The following is a 24,078-nucleotide window of genomic DNA, read 5'->3' as shown; positions in this document are numbered from 1 at the left end:
TTAAATACCCTTTCAAACACATGCATTTGGGGAGGGTCCCTAACGGGTGGCAACCCTAGCCCAGGCATGAAGAAGTCAGACTACGATTTTGTGATTGTTACAAGGGAACAGAGTGAGCTTTTCACGGGAACTCGCGCGTGCCAATGCGTCCCATAGAATTGGAAGGGACCCCAAGAATCATCTAGTCCATCCCCTTGCCATGGAGGAATCCTGCCCACAGCTGTCCAGGGGTGGACTTGAACCACCACCAACCTCCTGGTTGTGACCCACTGCGCCACAGATGGAGTAATTTAAAGCAAAAGAGAGGCAGGAAATAGGGCTAAATTCAGGTTAGAATTGCCTGGACACGGCCGCCATATTGACTGTTGCGCGCCCACAACCAGATGAGTCACCGCCCCGCCTCCTCCCTCCCCTCGGCCCCACCCTCTTAAGCGCCTGTCCGCCAGGAGACGTCGCAGGCGTGCGTGCGTGACGCCACCAAGCCGCGGCAATCGAGAAGACGCCACCAGCCTAGAAAGGCCCCCCTCTCTGCCTCACCCGGAAGCGGAGAAGAAGAGCGAGCGCTGCTCGGCGGAACCTGAGGTGGGGGTATAAAATCGAGTCGCGCCCTTCCCCCTCCCCCCGCTCCTCTTCTTCTAGCCCGGCGGTGCTGTCGCAGGAGGCGGTCGAGTCCACCTGAGACTGCAGGGGTGGAGAGAGAGAAAAGAGAGAGAGGCACGGCGTCTTTTTTCTTCCCCGCCTTTTAATAAGCCGCGCGCGAGTCTTGAGCAGCATCCATGGCAGCGGACAAAGGCGGAGGTGAGGACAAAGCGGGCGCTGGCTGCCTCGGCTGTTTGCGGTTCTTCCTCAGGCGGAGGGAGGGGGTGAGAGAATAACCTCCTTTGGGTGGTCGTGGCGGAATGATCCCCCTTTCAGTCGCGGTTCCTCTGCCTCCATTGGATGGGGCGGGAGGGGTGGCGTGTATACCTCCGCAGGGTTCTGGAATGTAGGGCCGGCGGGCGGGGCCGGGGTGAGGCGTCGCCGCCTCTCAGGAGCGGGGATGCGAGGGGCAGCTTCGATTAGTGGTCGCTCGCTGCCGCCTGGGGAAGAGGCTCAAGTGGCGGCTTATATCCCGCCTCCTCTTCCCCAGCCCCAAGGGGAGCAAACAACAACAACAACAACATGAGGTTTGAGGGTGCCCAACCTGACAGTTGAGGTTCCTGCATTGCAGGGGGGTTGGACTAGACGACCCTCGGGAATCCCTCTGTACTGTTACAGAGAGACCCTGCTGTGCGGCCTTACAGTTAGTGTGTTGGACTGTGGCCTTGGGAGGAGAAATGCCTCACTCGGCCGTGAAGCTCTCTGGGGTGAGGTTGGTGGCCTAGCCTACCTCGCAGGGTTGTTGAGAGGATGAAATGGGGAACCGAGGATGAAATGGAGAGGAGGAGCACCTTGAGGTCCTTGGAGGGTAAAGGTGGTATGTAAACGTAGTAAATAAAACAGAAATAAGTGAGAGGGTGTGAGAGGGTGGTGGCAGGTGCACTTGATTGCATTTATATTCTGCTTTTCTTCCACTATGGATGTTCAGGGGGCAACTAATAGGGCTTCTCAGGCTCATACTCTGAAAGAACCTGCTGCTGGGGGCTATGCCTCTGCCCCTTCCCAGAGAAGTTGTGTCAGCTGGTGGTCAACAGCTGTTTCTGATACCTGTGTGTGTGTGTGTGTAACATGTTTGTTTTGAGCTGCATTGCGTATCGTGGTTTTGTTTTTCGCTTCATATGCTCTTGTGTTTTGTATATATTGTATTGGTAGAAATCTCGTTTGCTCGCTTTTAATTATTACCATGAGCTGCTTTGAGCTCAGTGTTGCTGGAAAAGCAGCACGCGGGCATTCAATCAAATCAAAACAAAACATGCCCTGGGTGTCTCCCTGTATGTCTCTGTGCAGTGCAGCACTCTTATTCTTTGGGGGGCATACTGTAAGGGACACAAGGAATTAGCCTGGGCTCCCATGCTGTTTCTCTTGTGGCTAGCCAGGGCTCTCTTATCTGAATTCATAAACGTGACTGAGAATCCTCTGACAATGCAGTGAGGTCAGTCCCTATACCCAGTTCGAGGACTCGGTTGAGGTACTGGCAAGATGCAATAGGGATTCTGGCAGGTGCCATCTTCCAGAGCTATTGTGCCATAATAAAACAATCATTTATTTATTTATTTTTAAAAAAAAACACTAATAGCAAAACAGCCTCTGGGAAACAACCAGTGCAATGGCATCAAAACCAGTGAAATGGCATCAGCAGCATGAGCAATCAAATACTGTATTTTATTTATACCCCAGGTTTCATCACCAAAACACCCACGAAAAAGTACAATATAGTAAGAGGCTTGGGATTCAAGCTTTTTTCCTGCAGGTGAAAGAGATAGAGCTGCAGATGGAACGGGGCTGGCCAATATACAGAAGCAGGTGTTTCAATGATCTGTAATAAAGAGGGAAAAGTTCTCGGTGACCATACAGTTCAAAAAACTTTCAAAACAATAACATATTGATCTGGCACCTACAGGCTGGCATAAGAGGAATCTAGCCAAGTTTTCTTGAAACCTGGATAGAACCACGGTTACACAACTATTTGTTATAATAATAATAATAATAATAATAATAATAATAATAATAATAATATGCAATGTGGTAACACAGAGCAGAGCCTCAGCTGAAGACTCAAGTATACAAGTAGGTCTCAACTAGGATTTGGGAGGAGGTGGTCCCTTAGATAGTCACGTCCTAAAAAAGTGTCAGAACACTTCAAAGGCAGCCCCATATAGAACACATTGAAGTAATCTAATCTGGTTGTAACCAAGGAATGTGTAATAGAGACCAGAATGGCCTTTTTCATCAGAGTTCAGCCTAAACTGGGCAAAAACGCTTTAAAGGTGAACTTGGATTTTCTTGTAGACTTTGTAAGGGAAGAAATGTCAGACTTCACTTGTTATTATAACCCTGAGCTCCACAAACTGGAGTCATTTGCAAAATACAGGCTCAGGTGTATGCATGTGTGCTAGGAATTAAGGAACAGGGTGCCTCTTTGCACATGCTTACTCCAGAAATTTATGATCTCTACCAGAACCAAGCTGACAAGTGCTTTCACTTCAGGGAAACCAGGAGTGTATTTCTAAGTTTTCATTTTCAGCTGTCTAATGCTGTATGGCAAATAGCTTTTTAGTTGTTTCGGCTGTTGATGTGTTGGGAGTTCGATATACTTCCCAGTTTAACAGCAAATCACGCAGACATCTCCCAGCAAATCTGATAGTTATTTAGTTGTGTCCGACTCTTCATGACCCCATGGAACAGAGCATGCCAGGCACTCCTGTTTTCCACTACCTCCCACAGTTTGGTTAAACTCATGTTGGTAGCTTCGAGAACACTGTCCAACCACCTCATCCTCTGTGGTCCCCTTCTCCTAGTGCCCTCAATCTTTCCCAACATCAGGGTCTTTTCCAGGGAGTCTTCTCTTCTCATGAGGTGGCCAAAGTACTGGAGCCTCACCTTCAGGATCTGTCCTTCCAGTGAGCACTCAGGGCTGATTTCCTTCAGAATGGATAGGTTTGATCTTCTTGCAGTCCATGGGACCCTCAAGAGTCTCCTCCAGCACCATAATTCAAAAGCACCAATTCTTTGGTGATCAGCCTTCTGTATGGTCCAGCTCTCACTTCCATACATCACTAATCTGATCTACATTCCACCAAACCCTTCTGTAAGGTGCCAAGCAAGCCGCACTGTTTACCCAAATACTTAAGTTTCTCATTGACTTATTTATTTCAACCTGCTGTTCTTAAAGACGTATACCTGAACCTTTAAAAGCAAGGATTCAGAATTACAGAATTCAGTATTCTCTCAGAAAAAAATATGCTTGGAGCATAAGCAAGAAGAACACAATATGATTTAAAAGCAATATGAAACTATGCTTGGAGTTAACTGTTGTTTGAAATACTTGTGTTGCAGATCAGGGAGCAGAAAAACATGAAGCAGCAGGCACATCATCTGGGATTACTGATCAAGAGAAGGAGCTCTCAAACAGTGCTCTGCAAGCATTCATGGTAAGGCAATTCTGGAGATAGCAAATATGTATGTCATACACATGTAGTGTGATAGCTAGTTTTTGGAAGCACAGTGTTTCCCATAGCAGGCAAAGTGTGGAGCTGATATGATTTTGAGGAGCATCTTATTTCACATCATAGGCACTGCTTTTTGTAAAGAATAAAGTCAGACATCCCAATACCTCCAGCCTTTAGTCTAAAGTTTTTGTAGGGAAAATGCAATTTGATAGATTTTTCCACTCTAGCAATCCTTTTTAATATTTTGGTTTCTGCATAGTTCAGGCTGCTAGCTAGGCAAATATTTCCCATCGAGATAGGAAAAAGAGAAGGGTGGAGGGATTGCACACATGACTTCTTCCAGATTGGAAAATGTGACATCTGCCTGTGCGCCTCTGTAAATTAGAAGCAGTGTTTTGAATTCTAAGCTGGTTTTTTATTTTAAAAATGTGTCTATTTAAACCTTGCCTTTTCAACTGTGATACTTGCAGGCTGGCAACTATGAAGCTTGTCTACAACACCTTAGCTGCTTGCAAGAAATTAACAAGGATGATTACAAAATAGTTTTGAACATGGCAGTAGCAGAGTTCTGTAAAAGTAATCAGACGACAACTGACAACTTGAAACAAACACTTAATCAGCTGAAAAACCAGGTATTGCTTGCTTGTTTATTGCTTTTTTGTAAAGAGTTACTCGTGATTTGAACAAATATTTCTCGTCCCTCCATACTCCTGCAAAAAGTCATTTCCAAAAGGCAATGGAATCTTGAAGACAAAGTAGATATTGCAGGACGTTCTTTCTGTTCTTATTTCTGTTTGTAAGTAAATTATCTTCTTGTATTTGGTACACTCTGGGGTGCTTTGGGAAATGGCAATAGCAATAGCAAGTTACATTTTCACAAAGACCAGTCAGTAGCACATACTGATTTAACAGTACTTTTTAAAATTTGGTCATAATGTAGGAGTGGGTTGAAAAAAGGGGCTGTGTTTTTATCCCCCAGGTTCATTCAGCTGTTGAGGAAATGGATGGATTAGATGATGTTGAAAACAGCATGCTTTACTACAATCAGGCTGTTATTTTGTACCATCTTCGGCAGTATACTGAAGCAATAATAGTTGGAGAGAAGCTTTATCAATTCATAGAACCTTTTGGTAAGTTGACAAAGGTAAAAGGCTCCTGGGCCTAGTCTCCCCTACCTCAGATTTCATGCAACTTTTGCTTGATAAAGCTAATTTGTATTCATTATATTTTAAATTACATACTTAGTCAAGAGAAATAGTTCAAAAACAATTGAATATACAGTATTTTTCTCTTATGCATATAACAATACTATAATCACAGGAGCAAATATGTAGCTGCCTGTGTTCAGATACCTCTTCGTATGCACAACTTCAGAAGTTTGCAGAAGCTATTGTCTAATTATGTGCACTTGTATGACTAGCCTTAAACTGAAAGCCTTAACAAAGTCAGTATTTAAACCAGAGAAGTGGTGGTTGGTTTTCATAAGTAATCCTTAATGTAAGTGTGAAAATCACCTGCATTTGAGACAGAAGTTTAGTATCCTCTTGAACTAATTTTAGCGAACACTATCGAGGAAAGGACTAAATGTTTATTTTGTCTTCTAGAGGAGAGATTTGCCCAGGCAGTGTGCTTCCTGCTTGTAGACTTGTACCTGCTGACTTGCCAAGCTGAAAAAGCCTTGCATCTGCTTGCTGTATTGGAAAAAATGATTCTACAAGGCGGCAACAACAAAAATGGGAAAAATGAGGTATGTGTAGGAGAATATAGAGGAAATGTAATAATTTAAGAATGTTTGTCAAGCTAAACATTAATTGGCCCTTTGAAACGATGGTGGAATTTCATATAATTCAGATTTGGAACTGTTCACATTAATAAATTTATTTTTAACAGCATAGGAATCCTTTATTGTAGCCAAACTGCTTTCTGGTGGCCTCTTAACAATTGGTGTTATGTTTTGTTTTATTTTCACACAGGTGTTGCTTTTGAGAGTCACAGCTGCCATCTCGTGTGCTTCTCTGTGACTATTTTTGTGGCAATGCCTTCATTAGGTTGATTAGGGTTGGAGGGCTACCCCTTCATGAGATGCTTCGGGAATTATGTAGTATGCGTCATGTAATGCCCACAATCATCTGCTTTAAAATCTGACAATTGTTTCATCTCTCAATTTGTGATCAGGCAGGTAATAACACTAGTAAGGAAGCTTCCAATCACAAAGCTGAAAGTGGAACCCTGACAGAAGCTGCTAAGTCTAAAATACATCAGGTAAGACTAAATATAGGGCTTTTTTATTTTATATTACACTTTAGAAGATACTACATGCTGTTTTGCATTTTTCAAGTGACCCAAGGCTAGGACATATGTGTCATTATTTCCATTGCACAGTCATTCCAATGTATATAACTGTAAGAGTAGCTTCATTGTCTACTGGCCTGTGTTGGATACAGCTCACAGCAACTATTTTTTTCTGGCAAACATCTAGTCACTCTGATTGTGGAAATAGTTGCTGTCCTTTGTTATCAATATCCATGTGCGGGTCAGTTCACAACAAGTTTCTCCACATAATTATGTACCCAGAAGGTATTATTATGTGGACAAAATAGGCAGCCACCTAGATGTTACCCGTATTTTGCAAGCATAAAATACAGTTCTTCTAATCTTTTGCTTTGTACATCCTTTACTAATGAGATATACTAAAGTGTAGTATGGATTTTCAGATGACCCTTAAACAATGTTGGTGTGCTACTTTAATTAGCAATTTAGTTTAGTACACAATTCCTCATGTTAAGGCTTCAATTTATCTTCAAATATTCAATTTCGAACATAAACATGTTTTAACCTTTGTTCAGCAAATTGTGTAATCGTGGCATGTCACTATAATACAATAATAATAATTTATTATTTGTACCCCGCCCATCTGGCTGAGTCTCCCCAGCCACTCTGGGCGGCTCCCAATCGAATATTAAAACAATACAGCATTAAATATTAAAAACTTCCTTCTAAGCAGGGCTGCCTTCAGATGGCTTTTAAAAATAGGATAGTTGCTTATTTCTTTGACATCTGATGGAAGGGCGTTCCGCAGGGCGGGTGCCCTCTGTCTGGTTCCCTGTAACCTCACTTCTCACAATGAGGGAACCGCCAGAAGACCCTCGGCGCTGGATGTCAGTGTCCGGGCTGAACGATGGGGGTGGATACGCTCCTTCAGGTATACAGGACCTCGGCCCTTTAGGGCTTTAAAGATCAACACCAACACTTTGAATTGTGCTCGGAAACGTACTGGGAGCCAATGTAGATCTCTCAGGACCGGTGTTATATGGTCCCGGCGGCCACTCCCAGTCATTGTTCCCCAAATACAATAATTAATTTCTGAGTAGCTGTCGTAGTTTTATTTCAGTTTCATGAGATCGCTTATTAATTAACAGTATAAGGTGCGAGCCTATATTCAGATGAAGTCTCTGAAAGCATGCAAGAGGGAGATAAAGTCTGTTATGAACACAGCTGGAAATGTAAGTAACCATAACTGCTGATTTAAGTCACATGTTTGCATTTTTTAAAAAAATCATTCATTCGTCATAGCATTCGATCGTAATGTGGAAGGGAGAAATTGAAAATAAAGCTTCTCTTTTAGGATTTGAGAAAAATAGACATAGTTGGGACTTCTTGAGTCCCAACCTGATTCTGGATTGTTAGATATAAATATTCATCTAGTTTATACATCTGTGATAGGACTTGGCAGTTTAAGATAGCTTTCTAGGTATGATTTTGCAAATTCTAATGTTTCATTTAAACATTGGAAATTATACTCAGTTGGGTTTTAGCAGCAGAATAAGAGTTCTAAATGTACCCCCCCCAATCAAAGAGGTCAGTGCCCCAAATACCTTCCCTCCCAGTTCTTCCATTACTACCAGCCAAGAAGGGGGTGGGGCACCAATACAGGACTGGTCTCCTGGTGGCATTGTTACTGCCGCTTAGCAGGGCAGAGCAACAACAAGGTTGGGCGGTATGAGTAAATGAATGAGAGCACCTGATTGGCTCAGCTGGTCCCCCTTCCCTTGCCGCTGTCTCCCCCCACTGGCTGCTCTTGCTTCCACCTTCACTTCCCTGCACTTCTGAATTCCTTTGGAGTAAGTTTCTCTTTTGTAGCTATTTCTCTTAGGCAGCCTCTTAATTTTATGACCCCCTGCTTATGTCAGCAGTCCTTCAAGCCACACTGCAAGTCCTGCTTGGACTGGTAAGTGATGGCTTTCTGGCTGATGGATGTGTAGACACTTCTGAGCCTGCTGTTTCTCTCATGTAGATAACTGGAGTATCCAACCACACTAAATTTAGCCTTCCAAGTACAAGTAACCATGGGTATTGTTCTCTTTACAGTCTGCTCCTTCTCTCTTTCTGAAAAGCAATTTTGAGTATTTAAGAGGCAATTATCGGAAAGCAGTAAAGCTGCTGAACAGCTCAAACATCGCAGAACATCCGGGATTTATGAAAACAGGTACCTTAAACTTACATGTTTGCAAAAACAGGGCTTCATTTCACATTCTAATTCCCTTTCCTTGAATTGGTGTAAAATGCTTGTGCGGACAGGAGTATCTCTAGTAGATTTCTTCCTATACAAATAAAAATGTAAGGCTGTCATCACACAGCCCCCATTGGAAAATTTGCATGAACTCATAGGAGGGGAGCAAAAGAGAATGCAGGTTTTAAAATGGCAGTTTTGAAGAACAGCAGAGGCTGTTCAATAAAGCAGGAATGGAAGGATACAAAGGAGCTGTGAGGAAACGAGGGCATTGGTGAGCAAAACGAGCAGGGATGGCAGTCCCTGTGGGCCTTAAAAAAAAAAAGTCCAGAAATTCATTTATTTATTTTTTTCTTAGGTGAATGCTTACGGTGCATGTTCTGGAATAACCTTGGGTGCATCCATTTTGCTATGGGGAAACACAACTTAGGAATTTTCTATTTCAAAAAGGCCTTGCAGGAGAATGACAATGCCTGTGCACAGCTTGGAACAGGTGGCTCCGACACAGGTAAGGTAGACTAGTAATAAAACATGCTGCAGCATTAGCAAATTGTATTTTTATGGACCTATAATGTCAGCATGTAATGGCTCCCTCCCACAATTGAAATACATCAGTATCGAAAAACTACTTAATATGTGACTTCTTAATATGTAGAATTATATTTTCCAGCCTATTTTTCCAGCTAGACCACATAATGCAAAAAGTAGAGCCTCAGTTCATTTAAATAATAGTCAACTTGGTGCATCACCTAAATTTATAAAGGAGGTAGCCAGACTTTATATGGATTTTAAGTACCAGATAGATTCCTTACAAGTACTGCATGAGAAGGAAAGTGGGAGGGTGCACTCATCGGCCTCACCTCTGTCATATCTCTCTTGCTTGGTTTTGTTGCCCTTTTCATACAGAGCCTGGGCTGCACATGGAAGCAGCCCCCTGTTATTTGTGATCACAAACTCTAGTTTGAAATACGCACCATGTGAAATGACGAGGTTCATATATAGAGCATGTTCTCTGGATGGAGTAATTTAGAATAATGTCTCCAGTACCATGGCAGTCTTGGTAGTGGTGCCCGCCCTGTGGAACACCCTCCCATCAGATGTCAAGGAAATACACAACTATTTGACTTTCAGAAGACATCTGAAGGCAACCTTGTATTGGGAAATTTTTAATGTCTAATGTTTTACCATTTTCTATGCGCTGTAAGTTGCCCAGAGTGGCTGGGGAAACCCAGCCAGATGGGCGAGGTATAAATAAAAATATTATTATTACTATTTAACACAAACCAGAAACCATTAGTCCATGCAGACGTTGCTATAACTAGCTGGCCTTCATAAGTAACTACTGTACTCATGTGAATACAGTGGTACCTTGGTTCCTGAACGGCTTAGTTGTTGAACAAATCGGCTCCCGGACGCTGCAAACCCAGAAGTGAGTGTTCCTGTTTGTGAACGTTTTTCGGAAGCCAAACATCTGATGCGGCTTCCGTTTGAATGCAGGAAGCTCCTGCAGCCAATCGGAAGCCACGCCTTGGTATTTGAACTGTTTCAGGAGTTGAACAGACTCCCAGAACGGATTAAGTTTTTTAAAAATATATATATATTTTATTATATTTTACAAAAAAAGACACCAACAATAAAGAAAAACATGACAATAAAAACAGAAAAAAGTAAACACATAAACACATAACAAAGAATTACTTGTTTCTAAAATCCTCTCACATTTTTTAAAGGGACCCCCTCGGGCTCCCGTCCACTGTGGTTCATTAGCCTATATCATTTTAGCAAATTCTATATCAATTTAATCACCTCATTTTATTCTTATTTTACATCTTTTTCTTAACATGCTCGTCATCTCCACAGTTTAATTCCAACCTACTTCTAATCTTAATATATAACTTTTGCATATTTTTTAAAAAACAACTTAAATTCTTTCCATTCTTCTTCTGTCGCTTCTTCCCCCCGGTTGCGGACTCTTCCGGTCATCTCAGCCAGTTCCATAAATTCCATCATCTTCATCTGCCAGTCATCAATTGTTGGTATTACATGTGATTTCCAGTTCTTTGCTAATAAAATTATTGCCGCTGCTGTGGCATACATAAAGAAATTAACATTTCTCTTTGGAATCTCTTTGCCTACTATGCCCACTAGAAATGCTTCTGGTTTTTTAGCAAATGTGTTTTTCAACACTTCCTTCATTTCATTATAAATCTTTTCCCAGAAGTCACTTACTAGTGGACATGTCCACCACATGTGGTAAAAGGAACCTTTCCTCCTTCTTACATTTCCAACATTTATTATCATACATATGATAAATCTTGGCTAACTTTACTGGTGTATGATACCATCTATACATCATTTTCATTATATTTTCTCTTAATAAACTACACGCAGTAAACTTTATGTTCTCTTGCCATAATTTTTCCCACTCCTCTATCATAATATCATGACCCACATCCTTTGCCCACAAAATCATAACATTTTTTGTTTGCAGAACGGATTAAGTTTGAGAACCAAGGTACCACTGTAGTCTGCTTCCATGAATGGCTTTTGGAAGGTTGCAGGAGGAGCGGGATCTATTTCTATGATTCAAAAAGTTGGGAGACAACATTTGAGTATAGCTGTTCCAGTATGCCATTATACCCCGTTCTATTTTTCTTCATGCACTGGAGACATTGTTCTGCAAAGGGCAAGTGTGTGCTGTTGCTGCTACTCAAAAACTGGCAAAGAAATGATTCCTTTCCTTCCTTGTTCCCTATAGCCCCTTTCTCTAACTTAAGAAATCTGTGCATAATATTTAAAACTCAGACAGAGGGCACCAGCAGTGCCCGGATGGGAAATGAGGAGTAAAGCACTAGTGAGGGGGAGGTAGGAGACACTTGCTCTCCTCTTAATTTCCTTTGCCAGCTTCAGGAGAAATGAACAAATCTCACCCTCCCGTATTTAGATCTGTCTTGACACTTGGGCTGTTACTTCTTTGTTTTTATTGGGAGGGGTCACCAGCAGTATTGGGCACACAGTGTGCCAGAGAGAGGCAAAGTGCTTCAGAGGCTGCTGGTCATGCTACTGTTGCACATCCCTAATGTTTTGAACCCTTGTCTATAAAGTTCTCCCTCCAGCAATCCTGCTTACCATAAGCGAATGACTTTGAGAGATGCAAAGCTAGTATGTATGGAGTGCACAATATATATTGGGTTCCTTGAATTTTTGGAAGATTGTCACGGCATGAAGAATTTACCACATTAGTGCAGCCTCAAATAAAAAAGAGGGGAGGGTTGGGGGGGGAGAATTTGACTACGTCTTAAGTGACATGATTCAAATCCCTACTTTCGTTATGAAGTAATTTGCGCGTCCAAGTGCAAGTCACTCGCTAAAATACGATTATGTCATGAAAAGGTTAGTCTGAACAAAATGGCCTTGGTAAAGCAGTGATTATATTAATTCTAGTTTTGGTTAGCTCCAGTGTCTTTGGATATAGGTTAATTTAACCTATTCCTTTTCCAGCAGTGTCCTTTTTGCACTTAATGTTATCTGATTCTTTTTCACAGGTAAAAAGTTCTCAGGACGACCAATGTGCACCTTGTTGACTAACAAACGTTATGAGTTGCTGTATAACTGCGGCATTCAGCTCTTGCACATTGGGAGACCGCTAGCTGCTTTTGAATGCCTGATAGAAGCCGTCCAAGTTTATCATTCGAACCCTCGTCTCTGGTTGAGGATAGCCGAATGCTGTATAGCTGCCAATAAAGGAGTAAGATGAACCCCACATATTTTTTTTCTAATCAGAAATAGTTTAATAGCACATACATACAAAACTGCAGTTCTGGGAGTTTAATTTTTTTTAACCCTGCAGTCCTTTGTTACTTTTACAGTATTATCAGCTGCTTCAGTATCTTTGTGGAACAACCTGAAAATCCTAGTGAGGAGGCAGGTCTTTAAATACTCTGGGAAACTATTAAAAAGAGTTATTGCCATTTCCTTCAGATTGTTGAAAGGAGCCGTTTTTGATTATAGTAAAACAACTGTACTTCCGTTTTGTTACTTGTGAGCCTCTTTGGTTGATTTGAGTCATCTGCATTTTTCAGTTTCTGGCTTTAGAAAAATCTTCTCGTGTTGTGTTGTGTTGTATGGTATGCTAGGCTTGGTTTGGACATAATTCTGGACAATTGCTTACCATTACATCCATGAGCAGCAGCAGAGTTTAGTATCACGTGGTTCTTTCTTCCCCTTGCATACCCATAAGCACCCACTTTTAAGCTGACCAGAGTTACTCTTTACATCCGAACTATGGGAATGATGGTTTGCTAACATGCAAGGATCATGGGCTAAGGTTTGGTGTGTTTGAACAAACCATAGTTTAACCTAGTTTGAGTTTCCAAAACTTAGTATGAATGCAGAAGTGTAAGCATTTAATATTGCAGCAATGGTGGAAGAGAAGGAAGTGGAAAGTTCATGAGCCAGCATGTGCCCACAACACTGAAACGTAGTTTAACATGATGTCGGACAAGGATGTTGGTGTTAATGCCTAATTAGGTGGGTGTTTAAATCAGAGTGGCTGAATTTGGTCGGTGAGCTAGCGATCAATCCTGGAATAATCTTTGTATTATTCAGGTTTAGATTCTGTGCCTGCAGAGTTGGCTTTCTGAAAGTAGGCAGAGAGCGTCTACTGAGTTGCAGCCTGACCTAAACTGGTTCACAGCAGCAGCACTACCACCATGCAGTAGCAAATAATAATTAAGATCGGGGGATTGAATACTTTTGGTTTTGAGAGATGGAGTATTGTTCGTGTTTCATCTTTGAAATGTAGCATGAGGTCAGGAAGAAACAGGAGTGCCTTTGCTGTATCCTCCAGCTGAAAGCTTGTGAGCGTTATAGTGGTGTGCTGATTTGCTTTGGTTTCTGTTGGCTGCCTGCTTTCACTCAGCAAGTATAGAGCTAAAACAAATCACAGGCTCCCTCCCATGGCCGGCTCATGGGGAAGGTGGAGATCAAGAAGACTATTGAACCCTGATTAAGGTGGGACCCCAAATATATGTTGAGACTAAAAGTGGCTAGCTGGTGTATATCATACCTCCAATTAAGTTAATAGTGTTTCAGACCTGTTAAAAACAAATGTTTTCTAATAATGCGATGGAAACCATTCAGCATGCTCCAAAGAGCCTGGTAGAATGATGGCGATAAAGGAATACAACTTACACCTTGAGTTGAATCGGGCTGGTGCAAACAAGAGTTTTATGGGCTTTTATCTTTTTCTTTAAAGAGAGACTTGGATTTCTAGACAGGAAAGGACATTGTTTGCTCTTCCTGGGACCATGTTAAATTGGGTTGGAACCGATTGCTTTTAAGGCCAGTGTAGATTCCTGCAGTGAATTCCTGAGCTGAGGTCTGACCTTGGAATTGGCAATCTTTTTTTGTGGGTGTAGTCTGCATGTAAACTGGCTTGTAATAAGTATAATTGAAATTGCTACTGTGCCCAGAAAAACGGGAATATAATGCAGAGTATAAAGATGCTATGGAAAGAAGAAACAGAATACTGAACAGCAGCAGCTAGAGAAAATGCCAGCCTTTATCTAATAAATATTCCTCTTGATGCCTTAAATGTTTGTTCCCTAGAGTTCAGAACAAGAAACAAAAGGACTTCCAAGCAAAAAGGGCATTGTACAGTCCATTGTAGGTCAAGGATATCATCGTAAAATAGTATTGGCATCCCAGTCTGTACAGAACATTGTTTATAAGTAAGTTGTACGATTTTACATTGTTGTTGTCTAAAAGGGAAGCTGCTGGTTGGCACTTTCTTGGTGCTAGTCTTTTATTTCTTTAAGTATTAATTTTCAGCCAATCATGTGAATGGAAATGCTTTGCATTGCAACATTTACAAGGCTGCTTTGTATATGAGAAAAGATGTCCAGCAGTTATGTAGGCTGGCCCTCTTTGCATGTCACAATAAACCCCCGTTAATGATTTCCCATGAATACACAGGCCCCTCCCACTTTGCTCCTGTAGGGTGAGTGAGAGCAACAAACAGCAACCCCTGTGTTTTGTCCAAACTGGGAGTTGTGATTGAACACTATTGTATTTTGTTGCTCCCACTTGTGCAGCATGGGTGAAGCAGGAGCAATCTGCATGCTCATGGGAAACCATGAACTATGGTTTGCTGTAGTGTGCAAATGCTGTGCGCTATGCCTCAAATTTGAGTTCCTCTTGCTTACAGAACACTTCTTTATACAGTGGTACCTCTACTTACGAATAACTCTACTTACGAATTTTTCTACTTACAAATGGAGCTCCGTCCGGCATCTTGGATGCGGTTTAGATAGGATTTTTTCTACTTACGAATTTTTAGATAGGGTTGCTTCAACTTACAAATGTTTTCTCCCAATGTATTCCTATGGGATTCAACTTACAAATTTTTTCGACTTACAAATGTGCGTTCGGAACGCATTAAATTAGTAATTTAATGTAATTGGCTATGTGCTATGAAGTGGAACCTGGACATGGAATCCAGTCAGATGGGTTTAGCAAACACTTTAGCACAATTCGTATAGCTTTGTTCTCCAAGAAATTTTTGGCAGAAAAAGAAAAATTACTACTTTGCTAGGTTATGAGATTTAAGAGGCCATCTTCTTAAATTTAGTGGTAATATTCTGTACACCTGTACTGTACTGTAAACCTTCCCAAAATGAGCTTGAGACTTTCTTTCTTTACTTTAAAATTATCTGGGAATTTATTTACACAGGATTCTTGAAATTTCTCTAAGACATAAATGTGTTTATTTCTTTATAATATAGTTTATTCAGAAACAACTTAAAACAAGAATACAGTATTTCATGTAAACCAAAGCTGCTGGAGGTTAAGAAAAAGATTCTGACTTCCTGACTCACAATCCTTGCCTAAATTAATGTAGTACAAAGAGCATCAATATACTTTTTTCTTCTGTTTTCAAGTGATGGCCAGTCTTCAGCTATTCCTGTAGCTAGTATGGAGTTTGCAGCAATTTGTCTAAGAAATGCCTTGCTGCTGCTTCCTGAAGACCAGCAGGAGCCGAAGCAGGAAAATGGATCTAAAATTGGCAACCAGTTGGGAGGGAATAATGAGAACAGCGAGAACAATGATGCTTGCAGGTGAGTGCTATGTTAGATGTTTCTATTGCTTGCTTCACTAAATGTCTTGCCCACAACTCTAAAAAGAAATTTTGTGGCTGCTAACAGTTAGGATAATTGAATACGGAGAAAATTGGGGGTAGTGATAAGTGGTTTAAAACAAATGTGTTGCACGTAAATAAAATCTAGCAAACCTAAGGTGCTGCTGAAGGTGTTGTAACTATACCATTACTCTTCCTTTTTTTTGGTATGTTATTATTGGTGTGTATTCCAGATATTGGCCTTTCCCCCCCTTTCCTGTTCCTCTCTTTTCCTAAGGCCTAAGGAAATGTTACTGGTTGTTAATCTTCCAAGCCTCTCATCATTGCACTTCTCTCAAGATGTTAACATTGCTACTCACTCTCTGTCTTTGTTTCAGTAGCAAAAGCCATGAAGGAGACAAATTTGTTCCTGCTCCACCATCTTCTCCACTGAAGAAGCAAGAACTAGAAAATTTAAGGTAGGTCCTAAGATTTCTGGATGTGCTGCCAGACACCACAGTTATAGTATTCTGTGGACTTTGTTTCTGAAAGAAAGCAATCTAAGTTTGTTTTCCCCGAATATAAGAGAAATCTCGAGTACAAATTATTTTAATGACATTTTATATGAACGTATGCTAATGATACCTTAATGGAGGTTCTATACTGAATTTAGACCCTTTGTAAAGATTCCTAACTCCACATACATCCACTGTAAAAGTTTTTTCATGTAGCTACTGTATTATTAAGCAGTAAGTTGATGTGGGCAGCCTCAGCCAATATTCATGTTGTGGAAAAGAGGGGGAAGCCGCGGGTGACCCCCACTATGGTCTGTGGCCCGCCAGTATGTCGCCTCTCAACAGATAATCCCACTCTAAAGAAAAAAGCTCAGATGAAGAAAACTTGCCCACCCTTGCAGTTAGTTGTGTCACCTAGAAGTTGGGCAGCGCTAATTAAATTTAAGCTGATTATAACTGCAAAAAAGTCCTTTTTTCTAGCATGTTCCAATAATGCAATGCATATGTTGTTTCAACTGCAGAAACTCCCCCTCTCTTTTTGTAACTGATGTTTGGCAGTACAGTGGTACCTCGGTTTACGAACTTAATCCATCCCGGAAGTCCATTCTTAAACCGAAACCGTTCTTAAACTGAGGTCCACTTTCCCTAATGAGGCCTCCCACCGCCAGTGCCCTTCCACTGTACAGCTTCCATTTGTACACCGAAGTAAAGTTTGCTAACCGGAGCACTACAGTGGTACCTTGGTTTGCATACGTTTTGGATTACAAACACGTCAAACCCGGAAGTGCGTGTCCCAGTTTGCAACCTTTTTTTGGATTACAACCCATTTTGGGGGGATTATGAAAAAAAAAATTTTGGAGGCCCTATTGGCGAAAGTGCACCTTGGGTTACAACCTGTTTTGGTTTGGAAACGGACCTCCAGAACAGATTATGGTTGTATACCAAGGTACCACTGTACTTCTGGTTTTGCTGAGTTTGTAAACCGAATATTCGTAAACAGGGCTGTTCTTAAACCGAGGTTTACAAACTATTCGGTTTACGAACTCCGCAATACCGGAAGTAGTGTCCCGGTTTGCAAACTTTACCTCGGTCTAAGAATGGAAGCCGAACGGTGGAAGGGCACCGGCGGTGGGAGGCCTCATTAGGAAAGTGTGCCTCAGTTTAAGAACAGTTTCGGTTTAAGAATGGACTTCGGAATGGATTCAGTTCGTAAAACGAGGTACCACTATATTTTCATTGTGGTGGGCATGTATCCAGGTGGAATCTAGTAATGCTGAATACTAGTTAGAACGCTCAGACCCAGATAGTCATCGGGACAAAACTTCTGCATTGCGGGACAATTGGTGACACGAGATTCACAGGAAAGCAAGCTGCATATGAAACGTTACTGTGGCTTCCACTGGTGTTTACACGCAGTTAAATATTTCACTGGAAATGGTGATTATCTGAGAGGCGCAAGAGAGAGAAAGTTAACATTTCATTATGCCAACGTAGTACTCCTTTTGTCCTAGCTTATTAGATAGGCACAAGTTTCATCAGTATTAATAGTGAGCATCCATATACAGTATAGGGGAATCATATGTATGCTGCATTTCCTTCCAAAGAGGTGCATCCTCCTCCTACATAAATCCATGCACTTTCCAAAATGTGGAAATCGCTGCATTAGTGTGTTTCAGGTTTGTTTGTTTGCTTGCTTTGTTCCATGCATCTTGGGTACATGTATGGGAATTAACTTCTGCATGTAAATACCAGGCATGGCCATTCTCACACTATAGCGGATGTGTGCCCTTGAATGTGAATTCAGACTGGCATATCTATAAATGTAATGTGCATATGAATCCCTATTGCAGCATTTAAAGGAAACTATTTGGACTAAGTTTTCTCTCAGTTTCTTAAACCAGGGGCGAACCTAGGCTTTATTTCACCCAGGTCAAAGACCCAGTTTGGCACCCCCTGGAGGTTTCACCCAGGGCAGAAAAACAGGCTCACCCCCCCCCCCCGCCCCCGGTAGCTACAGCTCTGCTTAAACATTAGTAATTGTGAGTAACTATGGGTGGCATTAAACCAAGTTTTACTCAATAGTAGGCCTATTGAAATCGGTGAGCCTAGCATAGATGTCTTCATTAATTTTAGTGGGCCCCTCTGAGCGAAACTTAATTGCATGCCACCCCACAATCCCGCAAGTGGAAGGTTTTGGTGTAAAGGAAAGACACAGTGCCAAGGCTCTGAAAACAATTTCACACTTGACATTTCTTTTGCTGTAAAGGAAGGAAAATAATCTTTCACAATCCACTGTTGTTCTCAATTGATGAAACTTGACAGCCTGTCAAGAAAATCCTGTCATTACAACAAAAATGATTGTACTCCTACCAGAAGGGGCAGAGGGGAGCATGACAGGAGGGAAGAGAAACATTGATTTTAGCTTCTGTAAGGCTAGCTCCAGATAGTTAGGCTCCCTCTGTTTTTAGTCTTTATGTCTCAATATTTTTAATCTTCTGTACAAGATGACTGAAAATAGAAGTGTGTTGTTGTTTCATGGAAAATGATAATTTTATCACTCACACAGGCTATCCATGTCGTTTGCTACTGAGGGTTGGAGCTTTGGCAGAAAGGAGTTTTATCTAAACATGACCTGTGAACCAAATTTTACCTTCAGTTGATGTTGTCAGCATGTTAAAAATTCTATACAGAGTGGTTGTCATGGCCATACATCAGAAATCTGCAATGGCAGACAGTAGCAGCCCCCGTGTTAATGGATTCTCTTGTACCATATCTTTGAACCCAGCTTAGTGGCTCACCTACTTGCCCCATACTTCTCCTAGTCCCTATCCTCAGCAAGTGCCCTTGGAGGGAGGGAGGGCTGGTAGTAAACACCTGCCAATTGTTTTGCCTGGTCTCATCATGCGCAAGCAGCATTGATTGCAAATTATACATTATTATTAGTCATCACTTGCACTTGGGAGTTCTGTTTTGAGCTTCCCCAGTATTTCAAAAGCACATTTTGTTTTGGGGAGAGAATGTGGGTCATGAAAGTGTTTCAGATTAGGACTGTAATCCGAAAGTGCCCCTTTTGGCTCCTGCAAAGTTTTGATGCATTGTAAAAGGTGCCAATTCTTTGGTTTATATCTTTAAAAGCTGTCAGTCATGCTGAAGTATAGAACTGTAGATTCCCTTGCTGGAAAGGTTTGTTAATCCTAGTACACTGGGTTTCCTTAGTCTCTCCCTTCCTCCAGCAATCGCTGCCCCTGTGGCAACCGTTCCTTGTACTTTATTGGAGACTACTTCCAAATTTCTAGAGCTCATCGTCTCTGCCGAACTGCATGTGGAATGATCTCTTTTGCATCAATTAGCAGTGCTTCCCCGCTACAAATAAGATAGTGGCAGTGTGATTTGACTGCCCTTGATATGCAGCACCACCCTAACAGCTGCAACTGCAAATGGATTTTTTAAAAAGCAAAATGGATTTTGGGCTTGAAAGGATGCCTGCTTTCCTTGGCAAGCTCTCCCCCCCCCCCTGTGTGTTGGGATTTGATGTGACATCTGGGCACGGAACAGAGGAAATGGGGAGGGAGCAGCAGAGCGGATTTCTTACCCTGCTTGTGTGTAATTAAAGGGCATGCCTCCTGGGACACAGGCATAAAGGAACCCCAGGCCCTGCCATGAATTAACATGGCTTACTGCTGAACCAAAAGTGGGCTTGACAGTTGCCAGAAGGCTGCAGCCATAATAGCCCACCTACTGGCTAGGGAGTTTAATGGACTCCTCTTGCAGCTCCCAAACACCAAATCTGTCCAAGACGATCCACTCACTCCTCCTTTTTCCTGCCATGCAACAGGGTTGGATCTGTTCTTGTAGCAAGGCAAGCAAAGCCGCCTCCTCCTGCCCTGAAGCCAGGAGAGCCTGCCTTGAACTCTGCTCTGTGAAGTGGAAAATATCCCAAAGTGCTGTGTTAAGGAGGGAGGGAGGGGTGGAATTACAAGCTGTAAAAGCCTGACCTAATACTGACATCCTGATGTGGGCCTTTTGTTTGAAGCTGTGGAATGCTTGGCTCAAATTTCAGGGAAAGAATTTCAGGACCTACTTGTGCTTTATTGAGAGGCTGGAGGGACAGCAAGGCCAAAAAGGCATTTTTGCTGAGGTGCCACAGAGTGCCAATTGCGCAGAACCCATTTCTCTTTTTAGAGATGCTGGAAAAGCTTGTTTTCAATATTCTCCTTTACTGCACATAGTAAAGTATGTAACAACTTTATTTTATGTGATACAGCAGTTTACTACCTTTCCTCTTTATTCCTAATTTAATAAATAAAGTTAAGAGACCCTTAAATTTGTATGCTACCCTTCACAGGCAGTTTACAGCATAAAAATACAAGATTAAAAACACAAAGTACATAATAAGAACTAAACAATAACACACACACCCCATTTAATAGGATAAAGGATGCCATTCAGCCATAGGTCTGCTTATGTGGATTTTCTGCATGTATCAACTTACTATGTGTGCTTCTGTTTTTGTTTTCTAGGTGTTCAATACTTGCTTGCAGTGCTTATGTGGCTCTGGCCCTGGGGGACAACCTTATGGCTTTGAATCACGCAGACAAACTTCTCCAGCAGCCCAAACTGTCAGGATCCCTTAAGTAAGCTTGCCCTAGTCTTTCTCTTACAGCACTTTTACATTTAGTTTCTGTATATAGTGTGTAGGCATTTATGACCTCAAGTTACACATAGTAGTTGGGATTCTTTTCATCTATGAAGTGCCCCCAAAAATTATTCTCCTCCCCTGATTAGTAGAAAAAATAGACCACCACATGATAAAGCGAGAGACAATTTATATTTACACCTGGCTTTGAAGAGGTTTTGCAATTCTGTATATTATTACACTACAGTAATACCTCGGGTTACAAACACGATCCGTTCTGGGTCGCAGTTCGTAACCCGAAAAGTTCGTAACCCGAACGCGACCCGAACCGCCATTTTGCGCATGCGCAAAGCGCTATTTTCGCGCTTTGTGCATGCGCAAACCGCGCGCGCCGCGAAAATACTTCCGGGTTTGCGCAGTTCGTAACCCGAATTGTTCGCAACCCGAGGTGGTCGTAACCCGAGGTACGACTGTACAGTACTAAATTGATGAAACAGGATCTCAATCCCTTCAGTTTGTCATCTTGCCCCTTCAGATTCAAAGGAGTACGGAATGGCTTATTTTATACAAGTATCCTCTTATACTTAATTTTTAATGTGGGGTTTCTTAACTGCAGTAGGGCAGTCACTCAGAGGGAGACGTCCATGTGCTTTGCTCTCCAGCAGTAGCTTGATGTGACTTGTTGCCAGATTGACCTTTGCAACTGTGTGCACTCTTGCTTTCTCCAGGTTCCTTGGCCATTTGTATGCTGCAGAGGCTCTCATCTCTCTAGACAGAATCTCTGATGCCATTACTCACTTGAACCCGGAGAATGTCACTGATGTGTCCCTGGGGATTTCTTCAAACGAGCAGGATCAAGGTTAATGAGTCCATACTTGATTAGAACCGGTCATGCTTTCAACTGCCTTCCTGCTGTAACTTGTAACAGCTCTACATTTTAATGCATTGTTATAAAGGCCATAGCCGCTTGCAAAGTTCCTAGAATCTGTATATTTCAGTTTAAGTGCTCCTAGAATGCTGCTTCCTTTTTCTCTAATCTTAATATTGCTAACTTTAATTTGGACTGTGAACTCGTAAAAACATTGGAATCCCCAGCTATGCCTTAACATTGTATGCACTGTCTGCAGTGCAAAATACATGTGGAGTGCAAAAACAGATTCCCAAGTATGCCTGTATCTGTATTAATCATATTTGCACTGAACGTTGATGAAATATTCAATAACATATAAGCAGATTGATTGGAATGGGGGTCATGAATGATCTTTAAATTGTTGTTTGTCTAAAGCATATGTTGTGTTAAAGTGTAGATTTCACTAAACGATGCGTTCCTGCTTGTATTCTCCGCAGGATCTGAGAAAGGAGAAAACGAAGCAATGGAATCCTGTAAGTACCTACCTCCCTGTTTACTCTGTGTAATTACATATGTGAAATTATACGCTTCCTTTGCTGAGGAGCAGGGTGGGCTATAAAGCCAGTAAATGCTCATGTGTCCTTTCTGCAGTGTGTTACATGAACCAGTCAATACTGCTGCTTAAGTCCCTTACCTAATAAAGCAGCTGTTGTATCCAAGAAGTACATTTCATAGAAAAGTGAGAGGGGAACCCTTCCAAGGGCTCCCTTTTTATTTCTGGCATCACCTGATTTGTTACATATTTTAGCCTAGAGATCTTTTATTCCAAATAAGGAGCTACTTTTAAATTAAAACCATGGGGACCATCACTCAGGGCATATGACTCGTGGAAGGGCTTGTATAATGAATGGGAAGTTCATAAATTCAGCTCTGCCACAAAGGAGAAACCATGCATCCATTAGCTCACCATATAACCACCTTCCTCCTTCCGGCCTTTATTATATATTGCAGAACATGTTTTCAGAGCAGAGTAGCTCCAGCTGGTACAAGCAAATGATCCAAATTCCATACCAAAGGAAATGGCTTTGACACTCTGCTGCTGAAAATATTGACGGACACTGATGTGCAAACACCTAAACACAATTTTCCTTTCAGCATTGTAAATATGCATCTTGGAGCTGTTGGTAATAAGAGGCTCCACAGACAAGTGGCTGTAAAAATTTGGAGATGCACATCCCCATTTCTAGCTTAAGTTTAAAGCTGTACTTGATACACTAAGCATTGTTTTTAGCTAGTTACATGGTAAGCCAAAGTGGGCTTCCCCTGAAAGTGTAAGCACACAGGCTCCAGTGAAGGAGATTGTGGCCGTTTTACTTCTCCCCAATAGTTCTGCTGTGCTGCAACTTGTCGTCCAAACCCAGACTTGAGGTTTAGCTCTCGGGACGCCAATCACATGCTATATATAACAAAGGCGTTTTCCTCCCTGTGGCTTATGGTTCATCTACAACAGCTAATCCATGAGCCTCATTTTGGATGACACACTAAGCTAAATCAAGCCACGGCTTCCCTCAGTGTTGCAGTAGACCAGGTTATGACCACCTAGCCTGGAGCTCATGCATTTGTGCTAAGCCACATACAGATTGGGCCACTGGTTAATTGCTAACAATCTTAAATTTAATTATTCATCTTGACAAGTAATGTATTTTTGCATCTTTTGTAAGCTGGCAAGCAAACCCCACAATGTTACCCCAGTTCTGTCACATCTGCACGGACCATGATGCTGTTCAACCTTGGAAGCTCCTACTGCTTGAGAAGCGAGTATGACAAAGCGCGGAAGTGTCTGCACCAGGTGAGTCTTGTGGCATTTTCACTAGAGGAAACCACCCAAATACAACCAATTGTAATATATCATGGTCCCACAAGTTGTTCTGATAGTTTTCCTTGTCGAAGGCACAAGGTTTTCTCACCCACGGTGACCAAACGTTAAGCTTGGAAAAACAAAGGATATTTCCAACTTTTAAAGTGTTGTCTCCCAAATGACAAAGCAATGCTTCGTTCAGAAGACGGGCAGCCACTGTCTCTGGCGAATTTTTTATTTTGCATTTGCAGTACATTTAAGGCACAGTCTAAAGTGGAGGGCTTCCTTTCATACATCAATTCAACTCTTTTTATGTTTTTATTTTGGTATAAGGCTGCCTCACTGATTCATCCAAAAGAGATTCCACCGGAGGCCATCTTGCTGGCTGTATACCTTGAACTTCAGAATGGTAAGTTGCAAACCCAAATCTTCCTGAACCATACATTGCTATTTCTTGATATGTTTTACAGACTTTCTTCCACATGAAGCCATAAGGTTTAGGAG

The 24,078-nt window shown here is 41.8% G+C and overlaps 1 protein-coding gene across 5 annotated transcripts in view; it reads left to right on the top strand.

Annotated features, from left to right (window-relative positions):
• The first annotated feature begins 502 nt into the window (after positions 1–502).
• The window catches only part of CNOT10 (CCR4-NOT transcription complex subunit 10), a 29,235-nt gene continuing 5,659 nt past the window's right edge, over positions 503–24,078 (top strand). The window contains exons 1-18 of one of the 5 annotated variants that reach the window (XM_060280654.1): positions 503–798; positions 3,976–4,070; positions 4,559–4,720; positions 5,068–5,218; positions 5,693–5,835; positions 6,264–6,350; positions 7,508–7,591; positions 8,457–8,574; positions 8,957–9,106; positions 12,144–12,346; positions 14,209–14,330; positions 15,540–15,716; positions 16,117–16,194; positions 20,751–20,864; positions 21,595–21,725; positions 22,214–22,249; positions 23,438–23,565; positions 23,908–23,983. In XM_060280654.1, coding sequence (XP_060136637.1) covers positions 777–798; positions 3,976–4,070; positions 4,559–4,720; positions 5,068–5,218; positions 5,693–5,835; positions 6,264–6,350; positions 7,508–7,591; positions 8,457–8,574; positions 8,957–9,106; positions 12,144–12,346; positions 14,209–14,330; positions 15,540–15,716; positions 16,117–16,194; positions 20,751–20,864; positions 21,595–21,725; positions 22,214–22,249; positions 23,438–23,565; positions 23,908–23,983 — 2,077 coding nt within the window. In that variant the 5' untranslated portion in view covers positions 503–776. The other 4 variants (XM_035128843.2, XM_035128844.2, XM_060280653.1 and 1 more) reach the window with 4 other exon arrangements.

Source organism: Zootoca vivipara, chromosome 12 (assembly GCF_963506605.1).
Source record: "Zootoca vivipara chromosome 12, rZooViv1.1, whole genome shotgun sequence".
Classification (NCBI taxonomy): Eukaryota; Metazoa; Chordata; class Lepidosauria; order Squamata; family Lacertidae; genus Zootoca; species Zootoca vivipara.
This window is presented reverse-complemented; position numbering and strand designations above follow the sequence as displayed.